General features: G+C 39.9%; 1 protein-coding gene across 7 annotated transcripts in view; it reads right to left on the bottom strand.

Moving 5' to 3' along the window:
• Nucleotides 1-553: 553 nt before the first annotated feature.
• Nucleotides 554-20,320, bottom strand: part of MAP7D2 (MAP7 domain containing 2) — a 71,302-nt gene continuing 51,535 nt past the window's right edge. For all 7 annotated transcript variants that reach the window (XM_083362661.1, XM_083362659.1, XM_083362662.1 and 4 more), the window contains 2 exons: nt 7,240-7,426; nt 554-6,673 (listed from right to left, as the gene is read on the bottom strand). In XM_083362661.1, the coding sequence (XP_083218787.1) occupies nt 6,424-6,673; nt 7,240-7,426 (437 nt within the window). In that variant the 3' untranslated portion in view covers nt 554-6,423. The remainder of the gene's footprint in view (nt 6,674-7,239; nt 7,427-20,320) is intronic.

Here is a 20,320-nt window from a genome sequence, read left to right as displayed (position 1 = left end):
AGGGATAATAGAAAACTCAGCAACCTGGGTCTTCTTAGTTCAGAAAATATATAACATATAGTTAGGCTGACCAGGAGTGTTCCTAAATTAGACTGCTAGCTACATTTGTCTAAAAGATATAATAAATCAGGATCCTTCAGGGCACGGGTGTCAAATTCACCATGTGACATATCGCTACATTTTTTGCATTGCTGGAACTGGGGTGGATGCGGCCTCCATATGATGCAATCGGCCTGCGGGCCGGCAGTTTGACACCCCTGCTCCAGGGTTTTAACGACTTGAGCCAGAAAGCAGGTTCTACAACTGAAGGATATCTTCTTGAATCTGCCTTCTAATACAGCTGAGGAAAGAATATTATATCAAATGAGTAGAAGACTGATATTTGGGAAACCTTATAGAACTTCTACAGTATTTTAGAAACACACACACAAGGAAAACTATTACATCCCCAAATAAGGATTTCTGTATTTTGATGGAACATGTGCAACTGGCATAAATTGATTTCTCAAACAAAACAAGAACAAAAACACCACCATCACAGTATCATAGCCATATATGATAGATTGATATATTTTATTGTGTAAGCTGGAAATTGCAGGATTAACGTGAAAGACACTGTACCATGCTACAACATATTTGCAAGCCAACAAGGAATTACTTTTATGGAAATACATTAATATAACTATTGTAAGCAATGTATATTGTCACATATTTTTGTAGCTGGCTTATTAAACAGGTCATTTATGGTTATAGAGTTATAACAGAGTTATAGTTTAACACACACTAACATAAAAAAAAATAGCTTTAGCAAATTTTTTGGTTTTATAGAATAGGACAAACATTGACCTCCCTGGGCAGTATAGACAACAGCATTAAAGAGGTCACTGAAAGCTGAAATTGCTTATGCCAAATTCCAAGATAAATTAAACCTTTACAAGTTCCATTGATTTTTAACAAAAAAAAATCTAGATAAGAGCTTGTTAAAAACAACAGCTCTTAAAATGCTTATCTGAGCTATAGTTTTTTAAGATATCAATTATTTCAAGAACTTTTCTTCAGTCAAATTTGTTAAGTGAAAGATGCTAACAGTTTATCATGTTGGATAAATATAATTTTCTGCATTCGTAATTACATCTTAGTAGTATGTTGCCAAGTCTATATATTGTTTATTGTCATTACAATGCTGAATTTCAGAATTTCAGTGATTTATGAAGTTTGATATTGAGAACAGATATATTTTCAATATAAATATTTCAGTTTTGATACAGTTGCTTATGAAGCAGTATAATATACATAATTAAATGTAGCAATATTTTATCCCAAAGAAACACTTAAATATGTTTTAGCCCCATCTAACAAAGACCTTCTTTTAGCGTATATTGTCATCACAGAGTAATGCTAACTAAGTTATTGATTAAAACAACATAAAATCTGTTATGTGCCACATGTTGATGAGGGATAATTCTAATTCTACACTGTTTTCAAGGTAGTTGGATTCCAACAGTTGCCTATTATTTTTCAAACCTTTTCAATTATAGAGCTTCAGTGAAATATTTATAAAATGACATTAAGATGGTCCAGTAAAACAAGCATATTGGCAATATTTCATTTTAATAATCATTTATATATCATGTTTCAGTGACAAAATTATCTTTTTCTTTTAAAATAAATGGAATCCATTGAAAGAGATGTTTAGGACCCACATTTTTACTAGGTCATATTCTAAACAAAACTTCCACAAAAGTTCTTCAAGCCATTAAAAAATCCCGCTTTTTATCAAGTGACTACTCAGCAATTCATTTGGGAAGACTGTAAATTCAGTGCAGAGCTGGTGGTATCCAGTATTGCAGACTGCAGCAGCTTCTTAAAATGACAGGCTCTTGTTTTACTGATAATAGCAGCATTGAAAGTGTTCTATATTCTCAATTTCCTCTGCTGACCAGAAACAGAAATACAATGAGTATACTCAAAAGTACTGAACCTTGAACAAAGAAATCACAAACATGGATGTTATCCTTGAGTAGCTGAGTCATCATTCATGCAGATGAACTTCCAGTAGCATAACAGATCTTATCATGTTATATATTTAATTAATTTACAGATTACTACATCTATTAACTATTTCAATCATTCTCATCCAGTATGATGGCAGGTAATAATATTCTATGTACCTAATTTGGAAATCCATAAATGCTTTTGCTAAGTTAAGTTTGTTAACCTTTATACAGTAGTATAAAGGGCACAAGATTCTTTGTAATATATATTTGGATTCATTTTCAGATTTTATTATACAATACATTGTTTTTAGATTAAGTAAATTGATGGAAGGATAGGCAGATATCCCTAGATAACCCAAGTGTTAAGTACTATGTTTCTCCGAAAATAAGACCCAACCGAAAAATAAGTCCTCGCATGATGTTTTAGGACACTTGTAATATAAGCCCTACCCCCAAAATAAGCTCCAGTTAGAATCATCAGCCAGAGGTCCATTGCAACAAACAACGGACATACTGAATTATAAAACAATAATATTAATATATAATTAAACATAAAGAAATAATAATATTGGCATTAATACTTAAATGATAATATAAAATATAAATAAATATTTGTACATACTGTACCCAAGCGGGCACCTTTGGACAAGAGGTAAAGGTACCATATGTAAACCGATGAACTCGAGACACCATTGGCGTGCACACAGGAGGTGTGAGCGCATGGGGACCAACTGTGTCTGGAGCAGTTGCAACCCACTGGCCAAGGCATACTCTGGGGCTGTGAAGCCCACACAATGCAGGTGAGTGGGAGTGCTGCTACTGCCGGCCCGGCCCTTTCCATTGCACCGTTTGCTTACCCGCGGCCACAATGGGACAGGCAACCACATGGCACGTCTGGCAGGCTGGTGCCGTCACAAGGTAAGGTGAGGCAGGTAGTGAGGGGGTGGAGCTGCCCCATGCGCCTTGCACACGCACATCAGGGCACCGCAGCCAGGCTACTCCAGCCCTGCTACCTGCCTTGCCTCACTACAGCGGCACCAGCATCACCAGCCCCGTCCAGTTGAAGCTTGTGCAGCTACCCACTCTCCCGGTCCCACCATTTGCTTGCCTGCGGCCACAATGGAACAAGCAGCCACACAGTGCATCTGGTGGCCCAGTGGCTGTGTGTCGCATCCAGTGGACCAGTTCCACCATCACAAGGTGAGGAAAGGCAGGTAGCGGGGTGGAGCTGCTCCAAGAGCCCCGCACCCTGCCCCACCAGCTGCCTCACCTCAACTCATGGCAGTGGTACCGGTCCACTGGATGTGCCGTGCAGCTACCTGCCCCATTACAGCCATGGGCAAGCAGACGGTGGGATGGAGAGAGCAGGCTTGGTAGTAGCAGTGCTCCCAATCACCTGTGTTGCGTGGACTTTGCAGCCCCAGAGTGCACTAGCCAAGGGGCTGGTGGGCTGTGGCTGCTGCCGGACACTGTTGGCCTCTGAGAGCTTGCTGCCTCCTGTACATGAAAAAATAAGATATCCCCCAAAAATAAGCCCTAGTGGGTTTTTTGGAGCAAAAATAAATATAAGACCTCTGTTATTTTCGGGAAAAGACGGTAGTCTCTTATGAATGGAGTTTATATATAAAAACTGTGTAAATTTTCTTTAAAAGTAAACACAGAAAATGGACACCATGTATCTACAGAGGAATGTTATTATGAAGGACATTGCTAGACAGGTCTCCATTCACGCTCAGTGAATGTGTCAAGAATGGAGCTATGCGTGAAATGTGTGTGTGTGTGTGTGTGTGTGTGTGTGTGTGTGTGTGTGTTTTCAAAGTTGTAGTTCAGTAACAAATTACACCCAAAATGTTTTGTTCTAGATCAGACATGTCAAATTCAAGGTCCATGGGCCAGATCTGGTCCATGATGCGTTTAGATTTGACCTGCAAGCAGACTAGTAGGAGTAGTACTGAATACAGGTAGTCCTCGAGTTACGAATGTAAAGGAGCCTGCCCATCCCATTCATAACTTGAGGATTTAAAGGAGCAAATCTTGTACCTTGAACGCGATTCATTCCCAGCTTTTGCCCATACATTTGCTAATTTAATGCGTGGGAGAATGCGCAGCTCATTAAGTGAACCTGAGGTATCTCAGGGAGGGGAAGGCCATGAAGGGCCTAGTTATGGAACAGGCCATCTTCAGACCACCCAAGGCCTTCCCTGACCCACTGAAATACCTCATATTCCCTCCCCTGAGAGCCCACAATTGTTTCCCCCCCCCATCCTGCCACGCCGGGTCACTTGCCTTGTGAAGATCTGTCTCTTCTCCAGCCTCTGTTTTTTTCTTTGCTCCCAGCAAGAGAGAGGCCTCTGAGGCCCAGAACGGATCTCTGGAAGCATGTGGCCACCTCCCTGGCCTCCATTCTGGGCCTTAGAAGCCTGGAGGAGGTCTCCGAGGCCCAGAACAGACCACCAGAAGCACGTGGCCAATGCCCATAGCCTCCATCCTTGGAGGTCTCCAAAGCCAGGAACGGACCTTAGGAGCCCCGTTGAAGCGTCCCCCAATGTCATTTCCGGGCATTGGAAGCCTTTTCTGGGCCGCTGCCACCCAGAAAGCACACCGGGGGACGCTTCAGTGGGGCTCTGAAGGCTTGTTCTGGGCATTGGAGGCCTTTTCTGGGCCACTGCCTCTTGGAAAGGACTGCGAGGACAGTTTAGTGGGGCTCTGAAGGACTGATGCGGGCCTTGGAGGCCTTTTCCAGACCACTGTTGCCCAGAAAAGACATTGAGGGATGCTTCAGTGGGTATCCAGAGGCCCATTCTGGGCCTCGGAGGCCTCCTCCAAGGCCCAGAACGGAGGCCGGGGGAGGCTTTTGCGTGCCTCTGAAAGTCCATTCTTCCCTGGCTTCTGTTCTATTCTCTGTTGCAGAGAACAGAGGCCTAAACCTGAGATCATGCAAGATCAGTAGTGTGAGATCTCGTGTCACTGATCTCGCATGATCTTGTGTCACTTTAGGCCTCTATTCTCTGCGAACACACCGAAGGAAGCAGGAAAACAGCCAAGAAAGTGAAGGATCTCTTGATCTTTGCAAGGTGAGTATCCACAGGCCTAGTGCCTAGGGAGACCCCGGGGGGGGGGGGGGGAGAGGGAATAGCAGGGTGAATGTTACAGTGCCTCTGTGATCGTCTGTAAGGGTGAACGACTGCCGTGGCGCAGCAACATTTGTAATCTTGAGAGTTTTTTCTAAACACTAGGGGGTGCTTAGCGTGTAGTTTTGAACATTCATTAAAGGAACGCTTGTAACTCAGGGATTATCTGTATGTAGGGGGGTGACCTGAAGCAGCGGCAGCACCAGACTCCTGGGGGTGTAGCTGAGCTCTGCTGAAGCCCTGAGATTGATGCGTGCTGCTCCAGCTGATCGGGGTTTCTAGTGGCCTTGGGGGTGGCTGGAAGCTGCACACAGTCTTCAGGGAAAAGTCAGCTGGAGCTGCAGGGCTTTGGCAGGGACCCCAGAATCAGTGCACGCAGCTGCAGCTGATGAACACTGCTTGAAAAGTGAATAAACGTATGGGGGAGGGGAGGAGATGATATAAGAGGAGGGGTTTGGGCAGGAAGGAGGAAAAGCGAGGGGGGAAGGGAAGGCAATAGGGAGGAGAGGAGAGATGTCAGTGGGGCAAGCCTGAGGGCGGGACGAGGATAGGAGAGGAGAGGCTTCTGTGGGGCAAGCCTGAGGGAGAGAAGGGGACAGCAAGTGGCCCTTTAAGGGCAACCATAATGCTGATGTGGCCCTCAGTGAAATTGAGTTTATTCTAGATTTAAGGCAAAACAAAATCAAGAGACATCCTAAAGTGATTTTCCTGGATGTACATATAGACTCTTGCCATTTCCCCATAACCTGCCCTTCTTTCTCTTCTCTTCTCTTCTCTGCTTTCCCTCAGCCACTGCCAATATTTGCAAATTCAATTGTTAAAAACCCTCTTCCCCCCCCCTTTTATCCTCTTCATAAAGCTCTTTGATATTTCAGTCCATGTACTGAACAAAACAGTTTTTCAGTATACGGACTCAAACATCCAACACTCACATTTCAAAGTCAGTACTGTTGTGTACCCTTCTGATTGTATGGATTCCTTTTTGTTCTTTAAAACAAAGTAAAATTCAAAAACTTTGGGATATCTTGATGGAATTTATTTGCTTTTCTGCCATCACCAAAACTCTTTCTGGTTTAGAATTTTTCTTTTTCATTTCTCCCCCCCTCCCTTTATGTGGCTGTGGTTAACATAATTAACTTAATATAGGTAAGACAAAAGATAGCATGGCCACTTATTTAACATTTAAAGAAAGAAATGAATTGACTGCTGTCAAACAACTTTTGACTGGAAAAGAAAGCGGAATAGTTGTATTCTATGAAAGCACCATACCTTATTGCTATGTAGCGATGTATTTGTCAACATAAGGTACTTAGTGTTGTCTCCTGGCCTGGGCTATTAAATCCATCAATCAAATTTTTATTACAATCATCTATGCTAATACTTTCACTTGTTAATTTTGGGTAAGTGGCCTGGCCAGTAAAATCTAGGAGTTCTTCAAGAGCCTTCCTATTATTTGATCCATTTTGGTCCAAAGTAATTCCTGGCATCATTTCATTCAATGGTGAAAATTCAGGGATAGATATAAGTTCTTCCTTTGAAGCAGGACTGAAGAAAGGAAAGAATCAAAGTATTTGCTGTATATCTTAACATATATAAGTATGACAATAAAACTGTCTTCATATGATTAAAAACATGACTTCATCTCACTTATTTTAAAATGTAAGAATTATAGGATAAGAGAATTTAAGTATTCTGTACTGTATATATTAAGCCTTGAACTGAAAGAAACTCCTAAGTTCCTAAGCATTATGATACACTGGAATCTTCTTCAGATGCATAGCATTTGTATATTATTTATTGACATGAAATACATTTGATACTTTGAATATCAAATATTTATTTACAGGTGCTGGTGGAAATAAAAGAACAAAAGTCAAGGTAGGAATATATTAACTAAACCTTTTTCACTAAAACAATAACGTATAAAAGAATTAGTGCGAGGTTGCAAGTGAGTAACTTTAGTCATGAAGCGAACCTGTGTAGATCCTCTGATAAAACACAATCCATATTGTAACATTCAAAAATACAATTTTAAAGCAGCTTCAAGCACAGAAAATGAATTGCTACCTTCTTTAGATTACTAATACTATTTCTGAAAATGTATTATGTACCTCACATCCATAGACTGAACTTCATCTGTTGACTCATCCAGGCTGTGAGATTTTCCATCCATTGCATCTAGTTGAATAAGGCCCATAAGTGGCTTAAGACCATTAGAAAATACTTCACGAGGAAAAGATTCAGACACAGCACATTCAATACCTTTAGTATTTTTGCAATTTGTTACTCCAGTAGTTTCTGCAAAAAAAATTACATTAGAAAATGTGATTTTAAAATTTTCACGTAAGAAGTTTACAACTCTCACAAATCCATCAGGTCTACTCACATTATTCCACACAATACTTTATTATATACCATGTTTTCCCAAAAATATGACCCGGCCTTATTTATTTTTTTGCTTCCAAAAGAGGCACCGGGCCTTATTTTCAGATGGTGTCTTTTCCAGTCTCACCTCACAGTGGCAGCACGGACAGCCTCCTGGCCCACTTCTTCTGCGGTCGCTTGTCCTGGCCCACTTCTTCTGCAGCCGCTTGCCGCCACTCTCATGTGCATCACCCTGGGCCCCCATTTCGCTGTCAGAGGCTTCCAGGAAATGCCTCTGTAGCTTGGAATGGAGCTCTGGATTGACTTCTGCATTGCCCCCTGGCCTCCGTTTTGCTGTCAGAGGCGTTCTGAAAAGGCCTTTGCAGCTGAGAACCAAGCTCTGGATTGACATAAGCAGAGCCTTTTCTGGAAGGCCTCTGACAGTAAAATGGAGGTCGGGGAACGCTGCACACATCAATCCAGAGCTCTTTTCTCAGCAGCAGGCATTTCCTGATGGCCTCTAACAGTGAAATGGAGGCTGGGGGTGATACACGTGCGCGAGAGAGTGGCAGCAAATACCCACAGAAGAAGTGGGCCGGCGAGGCAGGTGTTGGGCATGGGAGGACTGGCTGCAATGGTGAGTGGGAAGCTCCACCCCACCCCCCAAGCTTGATTATTAGGTGTGTGCCTTGCCCCAAAACTAGGGCTTATTTTTGGAGTAGGGCTTATTTTCAGGGAAATATGGTAGTATACCCGAGTTGGCTAGACAAAATTCAAAGCACAAATGTAAAATATGCAAGTCTGGAAAATTAAATATATGTCACTGAAGAACTGAATACTGTACATGATACATTTATAACAAGACATCTAATAATATTCCCAGTGAAATTTGAAAGTAAAAGCAGCAGCTTCTCTTATTTTTCCCTCCATTTCTCTTCTTTACAGTTAATCTTCCTTTTTCTTCACCTTATAAAAGAAGAACCTAATAGCATAAATTTAGCCACTAAGAATAGATGGATTGGAAAAAAGAAATTGTTGGAGAAAGACAACCGTTATGTATATATTCTCCTGGATTAAAAGCCTTTCAATTTCTCAAAATATCATTCTCACATGAAAATCTGTGCTCATATAATGTATTTAATACATAATAACAATCTTAAGTCATCGGAGCCCCATATTATCAGTGTGTGTTCAATATTTCTCTCTTAAAAACTGAATTTATTGCAACAGGTTTAATTTTCAGGTGAATAAAAAGTGAGTTGGTCCTCCCACATTTCAATTGGTAGGCCTTATGCAAATCATACATACATTTTCTTATGTAAGAGAAATCCCCACCCAATATATAGATAAACATTACATCAAACAGGCAATAATTCTTTCAAACCAATCTTCCCACATCTGGAGATTCTTGAGAGATGTAGACTTTAAAACCCATATCACCAACAATTACAACATTACAACATTGATTGGGCAATTCTGGAAGACAAAGTTTACATGACTTGAGGGTAGCCAGGTTGAGAAAGTGTGTTCCAAACCAACTCTCAAGTCTCTACTAGAACTCAGGCTACATTCATTAAAAGCAGAATTACCATAAGTAGCAGGAATTGCTACATTCCCAGCACTCAGACATCTCCACCCAGAGTAAATATCTTCCATCTGCTGTAGAAGAATATACCGGTAATCACCTGTTTTTCTACAGTGGATAAAAGCATCGTCCAATAGTATGTTCAAAAGCAGTATACCTAACGAGACTGCTTGTTTGGGTACTCATATTCTGAATATAGCTTTGAGGAAAAAAGGCAAAGCCAAGAATGAGAAATTTTCTACAACTTCATACAGCTCTGAAGGAGCTGGGCAGTTAAAAATGTGAAAATAAATGAATGAATAAAGAAAAATTTCCTCTTAAGACACAGTGCAAGAAATGAATGCACTAGTCTAGTTGCATACTGTCTCTCCCATGGTCATGCCTTCAAAACTATTAATAAATGGTACTGAAAATATATGAAGCAGCTGCTTCAATTTTGGGGAAGAGCTATAAAACAGTGCTATAACTATTTCAGGAAAAGCACTGTTGCAAAACTGGGGCAGTTTTTAGGGGCTGTGGTAAATGACATCAATGTGACTAGTTTAAATGAACAAACAAAAAGAATGAAGAAAAAGAATGCAAATATTAGTTAACCAAAGGAAGTAACTTAGTTCTGTCTACCCTTATGTTAGAATACAAGTAGTCCTCGAGTTATGAGTGTAATGGAGCCTGCCCATTCCACTCGTAACTCGAAAACTTGTAGAGTGAATCTTGTATCTTGAATGAGATCACTATCTTGCTCGTTAAAACGTACGTGGCTCGTTAAGCAAATGAGGTATCTCAGGGTGGGGAAGGCTACAGAGGGCCTAGTGATGAAACAGGCCCCAAAGGCCTCCCTGACCCACTAAGATACCGCATACTTCCCCCTCCCTTCCTGCCACGCCGGTATCACCTGGAAAAGATTCATCTCCTCTCTGCTACAGTTCTTCCTGCCACCTGATCTGGGCTTCGAAGGCCTTTTCCAGGCCGCTGCCACCCAGATCTAAGGCCGGTGAACACTTCCACAGTCCCCCCGCCTGATCCAGCCTGTAAAATGCCTTCGGAGCTAAATTGGGCCACGGGGGATGCGGAAGCGTTTCCCGGCCTCAGATCTGGGCGGCAGTGGCCTGGAAAAGGCCTCCAGAGCCCGGATCGGGCCACAGGGGGGCACAGAAGCATTCCCTGGCCTCAGATCTGGGTGGCAATGGCCTGGAAAAGGCCTCCGAAGCCCAGTCCAGCCTTCACAGGCATGTGGAAGCGTCTCCCAGCTTCGGTTCCGTTCTCTGTTGCAGAGAACAGAGGCCTAAAATACCATGAGATCACGTGAGATCAGTAGCGTGAGATATCGCCCCTCTGATCTCACATGATCTTGAGTTACTTTAGGTCTCCATTCTCTGCAAACACACCAAAGGCTGGAGCACCCAAGAAAGCGAAGGATATCAATCTTTGTAGGTTGAGTATTGAAGGCCTAGTGCCTAGGGAGACCCAGGGCGGTGGTGGGGAGGGAGGGAATAACCAGATTGAATGTTGCAGAGCCACGGCAGTCGCTCATAAGCGCGAACGACTACCATGGTGCTGCAATATTCATAACTTTGGAACTTGCTCGTAAGCACTAGGGGGCACTCATGATGTAACTTTGAATGAGCATTAAGTCAATGCTCGTAACTTGGGGATTACCTGTAACTGAAGCTAGGTAGACTGCTATATGCCTAGAGGGCAAATTGAAAATTTAATTTGGTATCTGCTACTACAAGAGTATCTGTCATCAGAGAAGTGTTACATAAATATTTCTAAATTATAGAGAACTAGATCTTCCTGGCATTCCAGGGGTTCCTTAAATGAAGAAAGTTTGTAACTCCAGCAAAAAGTAAACACTGCTTTACTAGGCTGTGCAACATTTTGGATTCAAAGGGAAAAAAGGTTCTTTAGAGAGTGCATAGGTATGCACATAGCACCTGTCAACAGTTCCTTAAACAAAGAACACCTTTTATTTGGATCAGATGCAGTTGCAAAGAACAGTCACACAATTCTGAAGAAGGCACTGTTTCTTTCAGTTGTTGAGAAAATAAGACTTTCCCCTCAAATCGGAAGCCCTGGACAGTCTTAAACAATAATATTTAATAGCTAAGCTGAGTTTTAGCAATGTCGTTAGAACCCAAAGGCTATAAAATTAATCTAGCCACCAGGCAAGTCCTTGAACTCCTCATAAAGCCACTATGTAAGATTTATTTATAAACACTTGCTAACAATATTTTCTCTTACTGACCTCTGAGGTCTGTTTTAGGCCTCTCACAGTTTGGGAGAATGAGGCAGCTCTCTCAACAGAATAAATTGTTTTGATGGTGTTACACGACAGGAGGCAAGGAAAGTCTTGTCTAGGACAGAATAGAAAATTGCCAGACAAATGGGGCCAGGGGCAATGAGTCTTAATAGTCTCTGCAAAATAAAAAAGACTTGGATTCCTCACTGTAAAGCATTCCCAGCTCTAGTCCTGTGGGAGGAACAGAAAAGTTAACTCTTTCAAGTAGGTCAAGCAGAATAAATTGGACCAATCTTACTCTTGGCTTTTATGATAATACTGCATGACAAGCCAGATTGCAGATATGATAAAAACATTGTCTTCTCTTGTTGGATCTGATTTTGCAAAAAAGGGAAAGGCCTTTCTTTCTTTCTTTTTTTCCTCTCTGTGTAAAATTTAGCCCTAGGTCTAGCTACTCCTGGTACTTACCTAGCATATCTAGTAAGAAAACTAGTGCTTCTCTATAATTTCCATCACTGACACAGCTTCTATAATCTTTTATTCCTGCATGAGGTAGATAAAGGTAAAGGTAAAGGTTCCCCCGCACATGCATGCTAGTCATTTCTGACTCTAAGGGCTGGTGCTCATCTCCGTTTCAAAGCCGAAGAGCCAGCGTTTGTCCGAGGACGTCTCCGTGGTCATGTGGCCAGCATGACTAGATGCCAAAGGCGCACGGAACGCTGTTACCTTCCCACCGTAGTGGTCCCTATTTTTCTACTTGCATTTTTTACGTGCTTTCGAACTGCTAGGTTGGCAGAAGCTGGGACGAGTAACAGGCGCTCACTCTGCTACGCGGCACTCGGGATTCGACCCGCCAAACTGCCGATCTTCTGATCGACAAGCTCAGCGTCCTAACCCACTGAGCCACCGCGTCCCTTAAATGAGGTAGATAGGGACACTCAAAGTCAATAAACAAATTAATTAAATACAGAGAGGTCACTGTGTTATCATTCCATATACAGTGAGGGGGGAAAATGATTTCCTGTTGATTTTGTACGTTTGCCCACTGACAAAGAAATGATCAGTCTATAATTTTAATGGTAGGTTTATTTTAACAGTGAGAGACAGAATAACAAAAAAATCCAGAAAAATGCATTTCAAAAAAGTTATAAATTGATTTACATTTTGATGAGTGAAGTAAGTATTTTTAATGTATATTTTATTAATTTTTTACAGTAACAGTCTTTAGTATTTAATAAGCAACATGTTTGGGTTTATGTGTTTGACATTAATAGTAGTACAATTTCCATACCTACCCTTTATTCCGTTTTTCTAACCATTTATACAAATTTTCCCATGTTTGAAAGTATTCTGAATCTTGCTTCCCCTTCATTTTCAATGTGAGCCTATCCATTTCTGCACAGTCCAAAATGTTCTTAATTATGTCTTCTTAAGATGGTATTTCTTCGTTTTTCCAGTATTGAGCAAATATAATTATTGCTGATGTTAATATATGTAATATTAAGTATACACGTTTCTTATCATAATTTGTTGAAATTATGCTTAAAAGAAATAATTCCAGTTTATAGTCTACATGTGCTCCTATCATCTTTTCTAGCCACCTATGTATTTTTGACCAATAGTTCTTTGCTTTAGGGCATGTCCACCAAAGATGATAATATGTGCCTGGATTTTGTCTGCATTTCCAACTTTAAATTTAACAGAAAGCTGTACAGTTTCTTAATCAATTTGTCATCTGATGACAATAGTATCTGGTCTAATGTCTGGTCTTTGTAAAAAGCATATTTTTTTGCATCTTTCTCATATCTCATTTGCATTTCCACGTGTAGCCACCATGATAGCTAAATGCCATGTCCATCTTGCTTTTTTCTTTGTTCCTCTCCTGGTCATCTTTATTGGATTATGGTCTGCCCATACATTAGTTTCTATCTTGATTTTTTGTATATTGAGATATACTATATAATCTCGTATAAAATATATACGAGATATACTCCTATAGCCTAACTTTCCATCTACAATTGTGTTAAAATCTCCTACTAAACAAGTATTTTGGTACTCCATTTCCAGTATTTTCTTGTGTAATCTTTGGTAGCATTCTTGTTTGTTATTCAGTGCGTAAATTGCTACCATCAATGTCTGTTTTTGATTTATCGTTATTTCTACTATTAGTATTTTTCTTCAAGTAGATTTGTTTAGGATTCATTGTTTCTTTGATATATAAAGCTACTCTTCTTTTCTTTTGTTGTGCTAATGAGAAATAAAATTTCCCAGTTTTTGGGCACTCCAGAGATTTATAATATTGTCTTTTAATATGTGTTTTTTTTGGCAAACTATATCCATTTTTAATTTTTGTAACCGTGTAAAGAGTTTTTTCCTCTTTACGGGGGAATTTAATTCATTTATATTTATTGAGAGTATCCCATTGTCCTTTTCTATCTTCTTCAATTATATTTAGGATTTAGTTGTTCTAGTTCAGACATGTCAAACACAAGACCCGGGGGCCGGATCCGGCCCGCGAAGTGGTTTCATGCGGCCCGCGAAGCCATCCTGGAAACAGTGAGGGAACGGCCCACACTGCCTCGGCTCTGGCCCAGAGACCCTCCTCCTGCCACAGACCCTCAGATCTGTCCCAGTCCTGCCCAGGCCCTCATAGGCACCCTTGATGCGAACGATGTAGAGCTGGCCACGCCCACCCAGTAGGCCATATGCACTCTAGCCACGCCCACCCAGTAGGCCACGCCCACCATGGCCATACCCACCTGGCCCCGAGGGCAACCACAGTGCTGATGCGGCCCTCAATGAAATTGAGTTTGACACCCCTGTTCTAGTTTGTCTCTGTTCTTTCCCTTTAGCCCCTTCTTCTTGGTTTATGGTTTCTGTTCCTTCCATTTCTCTTTCTTTGGCCGCTCCTTCTAATGCTGTCTCTTCCTGTTTTCTAAATTCCCCTTCTGGTTGAAGTTCTGAGTTTCCTTCTTCTAGATAAGCTCTGTATCTGTCATAAAATTCCCTTGCTTTGAAAATAGAATCCAATCTATATCTTTTTAAATCCCAGTTGTTTAGTATCCCTTCCGGCATCAGCCATCTAAAGGTCACTCCTTTCTAAATTAGTTTTTTAGTCAAAAATTTATATTCTCTTTGTGAATCCCTTATCCTTCTGGCTATCTGCTTCAGCACCACAATTTCTTTTCCCTTATATTGCAATGGATCATCTCTCACTCTTCTCAATATTTCATCTCTTATTGTTCTTTTAACAAAGCTGACATGGATCTCTCTGGGGACTTTATTTCTTCTTGCACAGCTTGAATTAACTCTAATATTTGATCTATTTCTCTTTCCATTTCCTGCTTCCCCTCTTCCAGCGCACCAGCCAGCAGTTCTATCATCAGGTCAGCAAGGTCCTCCTCCTTGTCTTCCATTATATTCTGGAATCTTAAGAAACAGAATGCCTTTTCAATTTCTAGAATTGTTACTGAATCCTCTAGTTCTCTATTTGTCTGCATCTTTGATTTTCATCTTTTATTTCTTCCATCTTTTGATTGGTTTCTGCTGATTTGTCTTCAGTTGTCTGGATCCTTTGCTCATTCTTTGCGATCTTCTGTTGGAAGTTTTCCATTTGGGATTTCAAGTCGTGCATTTCTTCATGTTGTCAAAGTTATCTTTTGTTTCCTCATGGTTTCTCTTTATATCTTCATTAAGTGATATAATTGCCTCCTGGATGCATTGTAAAGTGGTTGGCATATCCTTCTGAAAGGTAGTGTTTTTTTCTTGCTGTAGCATTACGTCAATTGATCTCTCATAGACAGGACTGGGGTAGTGGAAGATGGAGCTGAGGATATTTTTTTGCTCACTTTAGCTAAATTTGAGACACACATTTTTTATTCCCACCCTCACAAGCTTTCTCTATTCTAGTATATACCCCTATTACCAATTTTATATAAACGCTCCAATCTTACAACCAATATTCCTGTGTCCTTTAAGTTCGCCTGCAATAAGTCTTATATTCTTTGTCAGTAGTCTCTTATAATCCAATGGACTTCCCCATAAAGGGGGAAGCCGGAAGAAGGAAAACCTTCTAGTCCGCTTCTATCTTTCAGTCCCGGTTTCAAAAGATTGTCCAAAGGTTCAAAGTTTTTACTCTGTCCAAATTTGTAATCTACAAGGTTCTGAATATAGGGTTAGTAATCCATAAGGATACCCCAAAATGGAGTCGCCACAGGTCAGATTTCCTTTGTCTCTAATTAGTTCTTGAACATAGGAGTCTCTTCTCCAGTAAAAAAAGAAATGCATTTCAAAAAAGTTATAAATTGATTTGCATTTTAATAAGTGAAATAAGTATTTGATCCCATATCAATCAGCAAGATTTCTGGCTCGCAGGTGTCTTTTATACAGGTAACGAGCTGAAATTAGAAGCATTCTCTTAAAGGGAGTGCTCCTAATCTCACCTTGTAACCTGTATAAAAGACATCTGTCCACAGAAGCAATCAATCAATCAGATTCCAAACTCTCCATCATGGCCAAGACCAAAGAGCTGCCCAAGGATTCTAGACCTACACAAGGCTGGAATGGGTTAAAAGACTATTGCCAAGCAGCTTGGTGAGAAGGTGACAACAGTTGGTGCGATTATTCGCAAATGGAAGAAACACAAAATAACTATCAATCTCCCTCAATCTGGAGCTCCATGCAAGATCTCATCTCGTGGAGTTTCAATGATCATGAGAACAGTGAGGAATCAGCCCAGAACTTCACAAGAGGATTTTGTTAATGATCTCAAGGCAGCTAGGACCATAGTCACCAAGAAAACAATTGGTAACACACTATACTGTGAAGGACTGAAATCCTGCAGCACTCGCAAGTTCCCCCTACTCAAGAAAGCACATGTATAGGCCTGTCTGAAGTTTGCCAACGAACATCTGAATGATTCAGAGGAGAACTGGGTGAAAGTGTTGTTGTCAGATGAGACCAAAATCGAGCTCTTTGGCATCACTTCCGCTCACCATGTTTGAAGGAGGAGGAATGGTACCTATGACCTCAAGAACACCATTCCCACCATCAAACATAGAGGTGGAAACATTGTGCTTTGGGGGTGTTTTTCTGATAAGGGGACAGGACAACTTCACTGCATCAAAGTGATGATGAACAGGGCCGTGTACCATAAAATCTTGGGTGAGAACTTCCTTCCCTCATCCAGGACATTGAAAATGAGTCATGGATAGGTATTACAGCATGGCAATGGCCCAAAACACGGCCAAGGCAACAAAGGAGTGGCTCAAGAAGAAGCACATTAAGGTCCTGGAGTGGCCTAGCCAGTATCCAGACCTTAATCCCATAGAAAATCTGTGGAGGAAGCTGAAGGTTCGAGTGCCAAATTTCAGCCTCGAAACCTTAAATGACTTGGAGAGAATCTGCAAAAAGGAGTGGGACAAAATCCCTCCTGAGATGTGTGCAAACTTGGTGGCCAACTACAAGAAACATCTGATCTCTGTGATTGCCAACAAGGGTTTTGCCATCAAATACCAAGTCATGTTTGCGAAGGGGTCAAATACTTATTTCATTCATTGAAAATGCAAATACCGGTCTGGCTATCCACCCTTGAAGCGATAGTTTACCCAAATCTGTTTGATTTGGGTAACATAATCTCATACAAGGATATTCTGAATGAGGAGGGGGAATTGAAACTTAGGAATGAACTAGAATTACAAGGTATAAAACTCGATTGGTGGGCCTACTTACAAATCCAATCGAGATTTAGGAAGGATAAAAATGAATGGGGGATATACACCTCTGAAACAGCATTGGACAAAATATTATTGGGACCGGACTCTAAACAAATAAGGAATTTTTATAAATTACTTTTGGGATATAAGCTGTTTGAAGAGCAAGTGAAAGACCCCATGTTGATCTGGGCTAACAATTTAGGACATAACATCGACCTAGATACTTGGCAAACAATTTGGGATAGGAATAAAAGGATAACACTGGCCTCATCGTATAAAGAAAATTTATTTAAAATGTTTTACCGATGGCATCTTCCCCCAGCCCGCTTAGCAAAAATGTACACAACAGTATCTCCCAAATGTTGGAAGTGTTCTGAAGAGATAGGCACATACTTCCACACGTGGTGGTCTTGCAGTAAAACACAAAAATTTTGGAGAATGATTTGGATTTGGCTGAAAGAAATATTGAAACAAGATCTGGAGTTTAGTCCAGAACTTTTCTTGTTGGGAATCACGAAAGAGAAATATCCTAAAGATGTGCTATACTTAACGATCCATATTATCACAGCAGCTAGAATATCATTTGCGCAAAAATGGAAAAAGAATGAGATCCCAGGACAAAAAGAGGTTATTAGGAAAATTTGGGATTGCGCTGAAATGGACAGATTAACTTTGGAATTAAAGAATAAAGATCAATCAGACTATTATAGAATTTGGAACAAATTGTATCTTTGGATGGATAAAAAGAAAGGTCTCTATTAGGTTTTACAGACTAGCTCACTGTTTTAAATATTGTGGTATTTCACCGATTTGTAATCTAAGTGTATTTAAGTGTATTTTTGATGTACATATATACATGTATATATATATATATTTAAACATTGTAGACAAAAAGGTTTGTCAGCTCGCTGGTACTGTGTCCAATGTTTTTAAATAATAAATTTAATAAAAAATTTAAAAAAAAAAATGCAACTCAGTTTATAACTTTTTTGAAATGTGATTTTCTGGATTTTTTTGTTGTTCTTCTGTCTCTCACTGTTAAAATAAACCTACTGTTAAAATTATAGACTGATTGACTTCCTGTTTGCCATCAACGCACCTGCAGACACAGAAAGGCGAGCTCTGTCTTCCATGTCTGAATTCGCTCCGCTGGGGGACCCTGGAAAGGGTCAAAAGTCACTCTGTAGGGGTGACAAGCAAGGAGGGGACCCCCGTTCAATCGTGGGAGGGCGTTAGCTCTTCCGCAGCTCTCCAAACCAGCGGGGGAAAGACCAGCCATGGCAATATGGCTCATCACTAAGCTGCTGACAGCCGAAGTCAAAATTACCACCAAGCACTTTTAAATCAATGCGGATGAACTGGGTGAGATCTGATCTTCTCTTTAAATATCTTTTCCTGTAAAAGCTGCCCAAAGCACTTTTCCCCGTGAGGAGAGAGGGAAGGGAATTTCTACCCCACCCTGTTAAGAACAGCGCTGACTAACTACCTAGGGGAAACAGAGCAACTATAAGAACAATTCTAATCTAACTGGAGGCATATGCTTTTGAAACTTGGGTACTAAAAGTTTTCCTATTCTTACTGGAGACATTTGTTTTTATCTAAAAAAAAAGAAATAAACTATCATAAAAAGTTTGGATTTAAAAAGCTTTAAATGGCATCGGTGACATCTTGTGGCAAAGTATGGTATTACAACTTGTTATTGCCTAAAAGAGACTTGGCATGAAGTCCAGACTCTAAAAAACTCTTTTAACCTTGACAGATACCACCTGTGAAAAACTCAGCTTGAAAAAAGTAACTTTTGGGCAGCATATCTGGCCTCTTTGAACTATGAATGTAAATCTTTACTGATTTTCAGAGTTATATGTGGGGAATTGCTTTCCTGTTTCTTTAAATGAGAAGCATCTGTTATTACACAAGATGATGGAATACTTTGGACTATAAATTCTTACTTGGAAAACAATTTCCACTGTAAAGACTACCTATAACACGTGAAATAGATGTCCCATGACCAGTTATAAAAAACAAAAAACTATTTTTAACATTTGATTTTAAAATCTCTAACTTAACACATTATTAAGAGAATATGGATGGAGATCAGGAAAAAAAATCCTTTCTGTGTTGAAATCAATACATGAAACCATTCTTTCAGCTTGTGACAAAATAAGATGCAACATAAAGGAACAAGATGCCAGCTTAGATATACAAACCCACACCTTGACTACAACCAAAAAACTAACAATGCAGAAAATAACAGGAGAAGTGGAACAACTAAACACTAAGACAGAGGACTCAATTAACCAGCCAATGGAAAAATTAGAAAAGGGAGTGACAACATTGAAAATGGAAAAGACTTTTTACATAAATCAGAAGAAATTTGAGGAAAGGGAAGAAGAACAGATTGAGTGGAAGATAAACCTATTGGGACAATTGTGAGAAATTGGAATAATAGGGAGACGATCTAATGAATACAAATGGGCTAGCTCTTCCAAAAAAAACTGTAGTCGAATGGTTTTTCTTATTTCAAATAATATATATAATAATAGAGGGAGAACTGCTTGATGATACAAAAGTACTGACATGGAAGGTCAGTTGGCAAAGGAAGAAAGCCAGAGTAAGGCTGAAGGAAACTAGGGTTTTGATTTATTAGAGGGGATTTCATATTACAGATTAGAGGGTTGAATATGGTGGAAAATAGATAATTTTTAGGAAATAAAGTAACATAATCGAATAGGTAAGATGTGTAATAAGACTAATAGACTTTTGGTTTAATATGGTGGAAAATAGATAACTTTTAGAAAACAGAACAAGACTATATGCAAATAGATAAGATGTGTATTTAAAATATTAGATTTTGTTATGAAAAGGGAAAAAGGAAGAAGTTGAAATAAGGAAAACTTTGGTTACCTAAAGCTTGGAAATTATAAATACCAAATGTTAGTTTGTTTATTTATTTATTTTTATTTTAATTCCATTTATATCCCGCCCTTCTCCGAAGACTCAGGGCGGCTTACAAGTTTAGCAGTAGCCTTCATTCTATGTATATGCCTGCTTATTAGGGCTTTCACACACACCCCAAGCGGCATTATTACAAAGTCAGCTTAATTGCCCCCAACAATCTGGGTTGAATATTGATGGGAAATTAAAGCTTGGGAAAAATAACAGGACATTGTTTGTATATAAAGATTGAATGTAAACACAATTAAGATATGTATAAGCTAAAAATTATTGATAAATGTAACAAAGATGGTTTTACTTAGTTGATAACAATAAGAATTATACTAGCCTAATAT

The sequence above is a fragment of the Vipera ursinii genome, assembly GCF_947247035.1.
Source record: "Vipera ursinii genome assembly, chromosome: 4".
Taxonomy (NCBI): Eukaryota; Metazoa; Chordata; class Lepidosauria; order Squamata; family Viperidae; genus Vipera; species Vipera ursinii.
The sequence above is the reverse complement of the archived record's forward strand: the minus strand, read 5'-3'. Positions and strand labels throughout refer to the sequence as shown.